Source organism: Xenopus laevis, chromosome 7L, assembly GCF_017654675.1.
Source record: "Xenopus laevis strain J_2021 chromosome 7L, Xenopus_laevis_v10.1, whole genome shotgun sequence".
NCBI lineage: Eukaryota > Metazoa > Chordata > Amphibia > Anura > Pipidae > Xenopus > Xenopus laevis.
In genome coordinates, this window is record NC_054383.1 from 61,662,447 (window position 1) to 61,675,592 (window position 13,146).

Sequence of the window (13,146 nt, forward strand, 5' to 3'; positions counted from 1 at the left end):
CATATATTTAAAGGGATACTGTCATGGGAAAAAAAAAATTCCAAAATGAATCGGTTAATAGTGCTGTTCCAGCAGAATTATGCACTGAAATCCATTTCTCAAAAGAGCAAACAGATTTTTTTATATTCAATTTTGAAATCTGACATGGGGTTAGACATTTTGTCAATTTCCCAGCTGCCCCTGGTCATGTGACTTGTGCATGCACTTTAGGAGAGAAATGCTTTCTGGCAGGCTGCTGTTTTTCCTTCTCAATGTAACTGAATGTGTCTCAGAGGGACATGGGTTTTTACTACTGAGTGTTGTTCTTAGATCTACCATGCAGCTGTTATCTGTTAGGGAGCTGCTATCTGGTTACCTTCCCATTGTTCTTTTGTTTGGCTGCTGGGGGGGAAAAGGCAGGGAGGTGATATCACTCCAACTTGCAGTACAGCAGTAAAGAGTGATAGAAGTTTATCAGAGCACAAGTCACATGACTTGGGGCAGCTGGGAAACTGACAATATGTCTAGCCCCATGTCAGATTTCAAAATTGAATATTAAAAAATCTGTTTGCTCTTTTGAGAAATGGATTTCAGTGCATAATTCTGCTGGAACAGCACTATTAACCGATTCATTTTGAAATTTTTTTTTTCCCCATGACAGTATCCCTTTAAATATATTGATAATGGGTTGAATGCAGAGGACCTTTTGTATTTGTCTATATAAAGCAATCCTCATACTTCTGATGTTTTATCAGCAGCATGACAAGCAATCTCCCGAGGTGTTAGTGTGAGCCATGTCCTAAAGAATCATTAATAACATATCTAATCCTACAAAAGAGTGCAAAGCAAGATTGTTGACAAATTAGTTCTTATTTAGCAGAAAAGTAGCAATTTAATATATTATTAATCAGGAGCTCTGGGACCACTTGAGAAAATCCCTAACAACAAAGGTGTTTTACAAACACACATTTGGGGCCCCAGAACTTTATGCTGCAGGATCGACAGGTCACCTAAGAGCATGTGTTTGTTTTACACTTGAGAAAGGGCTTTGAAGGCCTGAAACATGTTGTGTATAGAAGTTTGCAATAAATGAAAATCACAAGCAGTTAATCTGCATTAGAGCGCTCTCCTTTTTCTCATCGATAAGGGAACCCTAATAGTGAAGTACAGACAAGGATTAATCAACAGGCAATGGGACAGGGCAAGCAGCAAATAAATAGTTATTTAAAATAATTTAAAGCTTTTAAAATTCAAATGTGCCGGCAAAGTGACATCACAACGCTCCACTGTGTTTCAAAATGTACCTTGAAAACCTGATGTCCCGTAGGGAAAATTGTGGAGGGAGGAGAGTCAGAGGAAAAAAAGCAAGACTTGAGATGGGATACATGGAAGGAATTAGAAATGTTCATGCTGGAAAGAAGGTCTAGCTTGACGCACACAGGGTTAACAACTTCTTAGATTTTAAAGGTAACAATAAAAACAAGCTCCAACTTGGGAGAAGGAACACAAAGTCTAATATTCCTAATTGACAACCAGGCTGAATTCCCAGACAAACTGGATCCCATGACCAGAAACAATAGAAGAAGCAAAGCCAAGCAACTGCTCAAGAAGAGCATCAGATGAAAGCCTCTTTAAAGGGACAAAAAAAGACATTTTAAAGAAACCGTAATCTACCAATAGAATGGTAGTTAATCTGCAGATATCACAAAAATTTGAAGCAAACCACAAGAAAGAAAGAGGTGTACACAAACAGAGTAAGCAGCAACAGGAATCGGCAGTTGAATCTTGAGCAAGGGAAGGCCACAAACAAGTTTTTTTTTTTTTTTTTTTAAAACAGTTCTTTTAATGACAGGATGACCAGAATTTTAAGAGAAGTTAGGTTGGAGAAACTGCGGCTGGTGAAACAAAGGTCTTATCAGGGCGACATTTAGGTGTCAACCACAGAACGGGGTAAAGCTAAGGACACTGAAGAAATAACCCACTCAGGAGAAATAATGGGGCTGGGTGGGTGGTCAGCTGACTTCACAGTAGCCTGAGATCTGTATAAGGCATTGTCTTTTACATTTCTGAAGGAAGAATTTTAGCAGAAGAAATGTATTCTTTTTACAGTTCATAAGAATGGTGATCGGTTTCACTGAACCTTTCAGAAGATGCCGCCATTCCAGAGACAATTTAACAGCCAACAGGTACCAATGTCATAATTTCACTCTAAAGAAGAAAGCATGCTGTGACATAATAGCCCCTACATCCATATCAGAGGCATCTAGATCAAAAGGACAAGACTGCATAAACTTTGACAGGATCCATTTCAAAACATGAGGAGGAGAGGACATAGCACAAGAAGGCAGCTTTATTATTGCTGAATTTACATATCTCCAGCTTTGCATAGATATTATCCCTGAGGCACCTAAGGACAACATTGACTTGAGAGATGTGCTGTGACAGAGACGAGGAGTAGATGTCTTCTGAATAGACTACGACGAAAAATTAAAGCAAATCTTGGAAGAGGTCATTGATGCAATCCTATAAACCCACAGAGGCATTGCATAACCCAAATACTCATAATGGCCATCCCTGGTAGGAAGTAGCAACTTCCTTTTAATATATAACATGCCTTATGCAAACAGTAGTATTTCAGCAGTGATAACGTTTATTGGATTAACAGAAAATAAGCATCATATCAAAATTAGACAGGTGCATAAATGTGGGCATCCAAACAGAGATATTACATCAATACTTAGTTGAGCCTCATTTTGAAAATGTAAGCCTCTAGACGCCTCCTATAGCCTTTCAGGAGTGTCTGGATGGCGGTATATTTGACCATTTGTCCATACAAAATCTCTCCAGTTCAGTTAAATATGATGGCCGCCGAGTATGGACAGCCTGCTTCAAATCATCCCATAGATTTTGGATGATATTCAAGTCGGGGGACTGTGACTGCCATTCCAGAATATTGTACTTCTCCCTCTGCATAAATGCCTTTGTAGATTATGAATATCCAACCTTTGCGTAACATTAACTTTGTGACTGATGCATGAACATTATCCTGAAGAATTTGTTGATATTTGGTTGAATTCATCCGACCCTTGACTTTAACAAGGGCTCCAGTCCCTGAACTAGTCACACAGCATGATGGAACCTTCACCAAATTTGACAGTAGGTGGGGGCGTGGCTAGCCAGGCATTTCAGGGCATGCCAGGGGCTTTGGGCGAAAAATCCCTTGGCATCCTCCCTTACCAAGCCACCTAACACTCACCAACACCATCCGGAAGGTTGGGAGGCAACCCGCTTCCTAATCTGAGTGGGTCTTCCAGCACCATCCGAGTGCCTGAGCGCAGTGAGGCCTAGCGGCGCCGGAGAAGCAGGGGACTTGCGTGATAGAGGTCCCCCAAGAGAGGCCGTTCGGAAGCGCAGTCTGCACTGGACCTAGCCTTGGAGCCTGGAAGGAGTTGGTGTGAGGAGCTGCAACAGGGGGTGAGGGCTTTGGAGCCCTGGCCCCCCCGCTACTACCTATCACCTGCACAATCAACACTGCACCAGTAACACACTAGGCCCTACTGGGGCATGGAGCATGGTTTACGTACAGGCAGCATAACTGAACCCCTTAACATGATGGATTGACGTACCACCATCAGTGGTTAACCCATGCATCATCAGTCATCCTATAGGTAATCCTTCCTCATAATTATTTCCACAGAAGCATAATACACTTGTTGCAGAGTGCACTAACCAGTGGAATACAAATATGGGAAAGCACTCCCTTAAACCGTCTCAGGGCCCTCCACAGGACTCTTGACAGTATCTCACCCCCATCATCACCAGCCTCCCCTCCTAGGGATCAGGAAGCAAGAGAACCAACCTCATCAGAGCTGCTCGCAGCAATAATGGAGAGCCGAACAGCTACAACAACACAACTCTTCCAAATGACATCTTGGTGATTAAGCAACAACTCAAGACAGCTCTTGACAAATCAGACAACCTAGATAACCGCCTATGCAGGAACAACGTACGCATCATAGGATTACCAGAGAAATTAGGTCAACACCCTGAAACATTTATTGAGAACTGGCTTAAAGACTTACTGGGAAGGGAAACCTTCTCCAACATGTTTGTGGTCGATAGGGCACATAGAGTACCAACCAGACCCCTGGCACCGGGAGCCCCTCCTCTGCCATTTCTTCTCCGCATGCTAAATTACAGAGATGCGGCACTAAGGGCAGCCAGACTCAAAGGGCCTCTCTCCTTTAATGGAACCACTGTGTCATTATACCCAGACTATTCACCGGCCATACAAAAACAGAGGGCCAAGATTCTATACATTATGATTTACCCTGCCAAACTACATGTACAGTTAGGAGACAGCAGAAGCCGATGAGTGGATCACCTGGAAACAACCCAGGAGATCCCCACCACGCAACTATGAGGAAGGATACATTTTAGAGACCGGAATTCTGTGAATAGTATACCTTAACTGTATGACCTGAACTTGTCCATGCATAGTCATACTGGTGAGCAGTATATAACCCAATAGTAAGCTGCGTCACTCTTCACATATCTTTCTGCGGCCCATTGAGTGCAGCGGTTAATGGGCATCAGACTAGCAGATAAGCACAGGGCTGCTCTCCAGCCACCCAGCCCTTAGTAATGAGCCACTGACTTCACCTGAGCACCTCAGTCACGGCAGGTCTCAGCCCATAGCTATGCTCAAGATGAACCCATGAACACCTGCTGATCTGTTTGTTGCCAGTCTTATGTACTGGTGTGTCCTAGAACACAGCTACATGACGTACAGATACCAAAGGTAACTAAAATTCGTTTCACTCAGGATGGAACTATAACTCAAGTCCTTATTCAAGGGATCACTCATTATTTAAGTTTATGTTTAGATTCTGCTCTAGTCACAGAGTTGTGGCGGTCGATACTACTGGTGCATGGGAGACCGCTGCATACAGCAACTCATTTAAGTACTTGGACAGTCTTTTATTGCATTTATTGAATGTTCTTACTTGTAAGCCATACAGATTCATCATGATTATAGGTTGAAAAGGACTGCTTTCTAGGCCGCCACAGCAACACTCCCCATGTTAAGTAAATGTTATGGGTATAGGGTCACCCAGGTTTGGGGGGTGGGCAGGGTAGGGCGCTTAAGTCCGTAAATTAAATGGCACTTACTAAATCGTACTTCACCGACTGGCTGGAGATACTGGGTTGACTTCTTAAGAGTAATATACTATGGTTATGTATTGACTGTCCCAATGATATACCTACTTATCATCAATGGGTTTAATTAAACTACTGTCCTGGAATTTAAGAGGACTTAAAATTCCAAATGTAACCATTCTTAACCAGGTCTATAAGTTCAAACCTGATATTGTTCTATTCCAAGAAACCCATCTTACTGGACAGAAACTATTAGCTTTAAAGAAATTCTGGGTTGGTCATGTATATCATGCTCCGTATTTATCCTATTCCAGGGGAGTGTCTGTCCTAGTTAAGAAATCACATATTTGAATTGTTAAAAGTACACATTGACTTCTATATGTAATACTACACGGTCGGATCAATAACCAAGCCATAATCTTGGTCAATGTATACATTCCACCTCGTTTCTCTATAGACATTCTTGACTCCAATTTTCAAAAGATAGCGGTGCTCCCCCCTGACCCATTGTGCCTAATAGGGGACTTTAATGCCACCACCAACTGTAAAATGGATAGAACCTCTAATGTAGATCCGTCAGCCCCTCAGCTAATTAACCCTTTAAGTGCCAGCAGAATTTCACATTTTGGTTACGCGAAATGCCAGCCGTTTTTAAGCATTTTGTGCTCTCTCACTTTAGGGGCATTTTCTGAGGGGAAACCTATAGTTTACCTAGGAAAACTATACATTGTTTTTTTCGGTAGAAACTGAGCTTTCTAAATCTGCCTGAGTTTTCATGTATTTCCACCTGTGCAAAAAAATTTATAGTGCTAAATACCAAAAAAAAATGAAAAATTACCATTTTTCATCGTATATCAATACCAGAAAAATATTTCATTTTACAGATGAAAATCCAACTGATTTGGAAAGCCTTATGTCTCTCGAACGTGCCAATACCAGATATGTATAGTTTTAGGGAGATTTAGGACTTCTGTACAGCAAAAACTACCGGCAGTATATTACTGAATTTTGAAAGCACTAAGGCAGAAAACGGCATGCTTTAGATTCCAAGGCAAAAAATCCTGAAACCATAGGTTTACCCCAGAAAACCATACATTTTTGAAAAGTACACATTCTGCCGATTACAAAATGGGTAACTATGTCTCTCTACTCCCAACTACCAAACAGAAAGCTTGTCTGAACAAAGCGGTTTTTTCAAAATAAAATTCAAAATTTTGAAAAATCATTTCAAAGGTTTTATTTTGCTGCTCCGCATATCCCAAACTATATTAGGGTACCAAGAAAAAGCACCTGCAATATGATTGCCAGGGGTCCACTGAACAGTTTGATACCCATTATGCATAGGTTTACCAAAGTATCTGGCATTTAGAGACACCAATATGAAGTTAGCACATCCAAATTGTTCAGGACTTTACTTCAGCTACTGAGAAATCAACACATTGACTGCATTTTTTGTGGGGTAAAAACACAAATATATATTTACCCCCCAAACCCATATATTTTTGGAAAGTACACATTCTACTGAATCTAAAATGGGTACCCATACCTTTCTGCTCCAAACTACTGAGTCGCAAGGCTTTCCCAAATTGTCGGTTTGGGTGAAATATCTGAAAATTGCCTCAAACCTTCAACTTCCCAGCACCATATCACCCATGTATCATTATGTATCACAAAAAAGCACCCAAATTGTGATTGCCAGGGGTCCTCCAAACAGTTTGGTGCCCACTGTGCATAGGTTTACCAAAGTATCTGGCATTTAGAGGCCCCAAAATGAAGTTAGCGCATACAAATTGTCCTGTGGGTAACTTCATCTAATGAAAAATCAACACATTGACTGCATTTTTGTGGGGTAAAAACACAGAAATATATGTTTACCCCCCAAACCCATATATTTTTGGAAAGTACACACTATACAGAATCTAAAATGGGTACCCATGCCTTTCTGCCCCAAACTACTGAGTCGCAAGGCTTTGCCAAATTTGGCGGTTTTGGTAAAATATTCTGAAAATTGCCTCAAAGCTTCAACTTTCCAGCATCGTATTGTCCATGTATCATTACCAGCATAAGCATCCTAAATATAACATAGGGGTCTACTAAACAGTTTGATGCCCAATGTGCATAGATATACCAAACTATGTGGCGCACAGAGACCCCCAAATGACAATAGTGTATATACATTTTCACGGCTGACGCGCGCTGGCTGCTGCAATATAAGCACCCGGTGTGTAATATGCGACATTAGACCCCCCTAACAGTACAGAGACCCCAGAAAACCATATATTTTCAGAAAGTACACATTCTGAAGAATCCAATATGGGTAAAATATGTGTTCCTACTGCAAACTGCCAAACTGCAAAGCAATGCTGAACGTAACTGTTTTTATCAAATTTCTGAAAATCGTCACAAAGCTTGAATTTTACCCCATTATATGCCCCACATTTCGTAACTTAGCATAAAACATCCTGAATATGAACGCCAGGGGTCTACTAAACACTTTGATGCCCAATATGCATAGATATACCAAACTATGTGACGCACAGAGACCCCCAAATGACAATAGTGTATATACATTTTCACGGCTGACGCGCGCTGGCTGCTGCAATATAAGCACCCGGTGTGTGTAATATGCGACATTAGACCCCCCTAACAGTACAGAGACCCCAGAAAACCATATATTTTCAGAAAGTACACATTCTGACGAATCCAATATGGGTAAATATGTGTTCCTACTGCAAACTGTCAAACTGCAAAGCAATGCTGAACGTAACGGTTTTTATCAAATTTCTGAAAATCGTCACAAAGCTTGAATTTTACCCCATTATATGCCCCACATTTCGTAACTTATCAGCATAAAACATCCTAAATATGAGTGCATGGGGTCTACTGAACACTTTGATGCCCAATATGCATAGATATACCAAACTATGTGGCGCACAGAGACCCCCAAATGACAATATGTATAGACATTTTCACGGCTGACGCGCTGGCTGCTGCAATATAAGCACCTGGTGTGTGTATTATGCGACATTAGACCCCCCTCTAACAGTACAGAGACCCCAGAAAACCATATATTTTCAGAAAGTACACATTCTGACGAATCCAAAATGGGTAAATAAGTGTTTCTACTGCAAACTGCAAAGCAATGCTGAACATAACGGTTTTTATCAAATTTCTGAAAATCGTCACAAAGCTTGAATTTTACCCCATTATGTGCCCCACATTTCGTAACGTATCAGCATAAAACATCCTAAATATGAACGACAGGGGTCTACTGAACACTTTGATGCCCAATATGCATAGATATACCAAACTATGTGGCGCACAGAGACCCACAAATGGATATATAGTAGATAAAATTTACATAGGCAAAACAAACTAACACAGAACAGTGTGAAATGCAAATAAATCACCAAAAACTAATAAAACCACAAAAATCAATGCTTTTTTTTTTCACACTAGTGTAATCGGCCACCAGAATTACCGTTTGAATATTTTAGCTGGGCCAAATCGATTATACGGACAGAAACAAGTGAAGAACACAAATGCAGAGCTGAAAATGCAATAAAATGGCTAAAAATTCAATAAAATGGCTAAAAATGCACCAAAATACCGAAAAATTGCAATATAACCACCAAAATAACATACAAAAGCTATTGCACAGTACGGTTAGCGAATACGCTATTCGGAAAGGCAATAAAACATTTTTTTTTAGCCCAAAAAGAGACGATGCGATAAGCAAAAAAAAAAAAAAAAAGCCACAAAGCCACATATGTACATATGCGTGTGCACAACGGGTAAATTGCATGTTATTTGCACGTGTGCGCGTGTGCAAGTGTACATGGGTGCTGTGAGTGTGTGTGACCCCCCCAATCCCCAAAAATCTATGTGTGAGTGTGTGTAAGTGTGAATGTAAGTGTATATTACTGTAATAAGTGTGTGTTGGTGTGTTTGTGTGTTTTTGTGTGTGTAAATGTTACACTTACCTGGGGTAGATGCTTCAGATCGTTGATAAAGGGTCCCACGCAGCAGATCTCCAGCTCCAACGGTCAGCAGCCATGGGGGGGCGGAGCTGCAGTGCAGGCAGCAGCAGGACGCATAGGAAACGCGTCCCTGCTGCTGCTTTGGGGCCCCTGGGCGATCGCACCCCAGGGGCCACACGATCCCCTGCTCTGCTCGTTGTCTAGGGGCAGGGGATCGTGAAGGAACGGAGCGAGCGGCTCTAACAGCCGCTCCTCCGCTCGCAAACCCGGAAGTGCTGCAGAACGTAGAATCTACGATCTGTGGCACTTTGGTCCTTTGATCCACAGAACGTAGATTCTACGTTCTGTGGCACTTAAAGGGTTAATTACTGACATATGGACAGAGAGGCACTCCCAAGAGACACAATTCTCTTGTCACTCTTCCGGTCATGCAACACTGTCAAGGATTTATCTGGCACTAGGATCAGTAGATCTTGCCCATCAGGTCCAAAACATTTCCTATCTCCCTAGGACACACTCCGATCACTCCCTTCTATGGGTAGAACTCCAGCTGGGTCCACCCCCTGGCCAAAGACTGTGGACTTTCTCCTCTATGGCTTACAGACCAATCGGTGTGCAAGAATTTGGGAAATACTGGGACACTAACCAAAACACTGCCTCGCCACTAATGGTCTGGGACGCAGCCAAGGCGGTGACTAAGGGGACCTTGGTTGCTACTATCCATGCGACCAGGGAGGCAAAAAAAAAGTAGACATCAAGGCTGCAGAAAAAGCACTACTAGAGGCAGAGCAGACCTACTGCTGCATCAAATCTCAAGAAAACCATAACACACTTTCGAGGGCACTTTTCTCCTGGTGTCAGATGGCACAAGGAAAAAAAACTACTATACTCTAGACCAGTGCTGTCCAACTTCTATGGTACTGAGGGCCGGAATTTTTCCAATCTACATGGTGGAGGGCCGATAACGGAAGCCAGTGTTAGCCACTCCCTGTTTTTAGACCACACCCATGTTACCGCATGGAACTTTCCCCCCTTGTGTTGTGGGGTAATAATTTCTGATACTTAAGGAGGGAAAAGATCCATACTCCTGTGAATCCTATAGGGCAGGCCTATATCTTTGATCAATACAGATGTCAAAATACTGGCAAAAATTTTGGCTAACAGATTAATAAAAGTCTGTTTCTCATTATTGGACACACCTGTCTATGAAGTTCAAGGCTTTACAAGCCAATACAACCAATTTGGTGTTGCCAGTTATTACTATTGAGCAGCTACTTTCATTCAAATTAGAAAGTACAAGGGTACCCACATTTTTGCACAGCCAGTTTTTCATATTTGATTTAATTTCATACAAATGAATACTAAATATCTTGGTTCAGAAAAAACCCCAGTACTCGGATTTTCCTGGGAAATGAAAAACATACCACGGTTATCTTTTTTGTTGAAAGTGGAGTAAATTATTATTCAAGCTGAGAGGGGTTCTCAAACTTTTTCATATGACTGTATGCAACACGAAGATCCAGCTTAGAAATAAAAAGGAGGAAGAGGGTATGGATTATTCAGTCATTTTATTGGATTTTCCCACAACACCTTTAGTAAGGTTTTCTTGAATATAGATAGTCCTTCATAACTTGAGTTGGTAGAACGGATAAAGGATAAGCTCCCTGGGGGAGGGGATTACATTTCCAGTATTAAGCGTGATAGCACAGTCATACAGTCTGCGTACAAGGAGTGTCTCAGCACTTTTTCTCAGCGACCATCAGAGAACTCGCTGTAGTACTCAGGAAGAAGAGCTGAACTATGAACAATCGAAGACACAGGAACTGGGAGAACTGGAGATGAAATGGAATTTTACATTGACTAAAACACAAACAACAGGTTTCAGGATCTCCCTCATAACGGACTGGTGCTGGCATCTGGGCTACAGAAGCATGAGGCACGGCTGGCATGGGACATAACTAGAGCCGGAGAAAGGTGGATAACCCCTGAGCAACATGGATCACACGGATGTAGCAAGAAGTGCTGCCTCTTGCATATCAAGAAGTTTAAAATGGCTTCCAAAACATTTTCCAGAGAGGCAACTGGAACAGCAGCAGCCTGGGAGGGCTCCCTTTTGGTCCAAGCTAACTGTAGTGACTGCATGGTGCAACACAGAATGTCAAAACGCATGCAAAAAGCTGTCACAGCTTGTTATTAGTGCACAAAACATTATTGATAGAAGGACAAACTGGTTACAGCAGAGCACAGTTCATACTTCAATCAATTTACAATTATTTATCAAGATAAATATGCATACCTTTGATTAATTCTAACTTCAAATTAGGCCATTATGTGCTAGAGTTATCATTTAGTCTTAAAGGAACAGTAACAATAAAAAACTTAAATTGCTTTTGCCTATGTGAAATACACAGTCCATCACTATGTTTCACCAAGCAAATAATTCTGTAAGTTTAAGAGAGGGACAAGTTTTTTTTGAAACACATTGGTCAATTTAGAGGTATGTAATTGACAGTATTATCTATGCTATTTCAGCATATAGGTGTAAAGGAATGTAGGGTATATTTAGATGAATGTATTTTGGACAAGTATTTTAGAGACTGGCTAGTGGATTTTAATATTGCCGTTTGCATGGGCAAGCAACTGCAAGGTGTTGCTGAAATGGATAAAGTTAGTTATGATACAACCAAAATCAAAAATATTGTGGCAAAATTACACAAGGACTCAATTTATATAATGTGAAAGTCTGCTTGGTATTGTTTCCCTTTGAACTAATTGAGTTGAGAGCTGGGTGGGTAGGAAGAGAGTTTGGCCCGAACCCAACCTGCAAACCACATGTGGATGTCAACCCGGACCAAACTGTCCCGCAAGTTTTAGACCAACCCGCACACCACTAGTGGTCTGCTCCCGAAACCCTAATGGGCTGTATGAGTCTGCAAAAATTATCAATATTCCTACAGAGAACTAATTCTGTGTCCTCTCTCTCCCCCCTATATTTGCTTCTTCTCTTTCCTACGCTCTCTCTTTACCTAGTTCTCTTTTACTCCCTTTTGGATAGGTGAAAAATGGAGGGAACTTATAGTCTGACTCTATAATTACCTTTTCCTCGTCGAACACCAAAGCAGCTAGGGTTTTGGGTTTCTGCAGAGGCATTTTGAGGGCTTTCCATGTACTTCTCAGCATGAGGAATTTCCCGGTGAACATGATAAGAAATGTTCCTTAGCAAGCACACAACATTCTCTAAAAGCTAAAAGACAAGAAAATATGAACCCCCTACTACAAACTAACAAAGTGAAAATAAAACAAATGAAAATGGAAAAACCCCCACAACTAGCTTACAAAGATAAAGAGCTGTAGAAGGGAGACCATACACAGAAAAAAGTAGTTAACTTTACCTTACTGTCTACCAGTCCATGGCTAACTTCAGATCGTAAGATATGAACAACAGAGTCCACCAACCCTTCACATTCTCGCATTTTCCTCCTTGCCTCAGAACGTTCAGAAGAAATGTTACTAAAGGTTAAAGCAGAAGCAGTTATAACAAAATGGTTATGAAGAAATAAAGTTAGTCTCAACATAACATTAGAAGTCAAGAGTTTTTTTCAGTAAGCTCACCGCAGGCAACCTGTAGTGTTGACTAGGGCTGGCTCCCACTCAACATGTCTGGGCTTCCCTTCCACCCTATCCTGCATCCCTCCATCCTGTTGCCATCCTGAGTGGGGAACTAAAATTTCCTGGGTCAGAGTATACAGAGCCTGGTCAACCAACTCCATCTTTACAGAGTCCAAAGAGGACAGATTCCAAAGAGTACCTGGAAACAAAAGAAAATGGTGGGATGTATCTGCCAACTTCCAACTGAAATATTACACAAGGGAAAAATAGGTGGCGTAATGACAGCATCAAGTAGCAACCACGGATTAATAAATTAATCATTTTGAGATGTTATTTACATGTTAAGTCTTAAGAGATATACTATAAGTACAAGAAGAGATGTATGGGGTTGTCAGCTATCCAGTAGGACATCCAGTGA

General features: G+C 41.4%; 1 protein-coding gene across 6 annotated transcripts in view; it reads right to left on the minus strand.

The window, feature by feature from the left end:
* Nucleotides 1–13,146, minus strand: part of ctnnd1.L (catenin delta 1 L homeolog) — a 123,050-nt gene that overhangs the window by 21,323 nt on the left and 88,581 nt on the right. For all 6 annotated transcript variants that reach the window (NM_001088999.2, XM_018224359.2, XM_018224358.2 and 3 more), the window contains 3 exon segments: nt 12,216–12,363; nt 12,512–12,629; nt 12,732–12,927. In NM_001088999.2, coding sequence (NP_001082468.1) covers nt 12,216–12,363; nt 12,512–12,629; nt 12,732–12,927 — 462 coding nt within the window.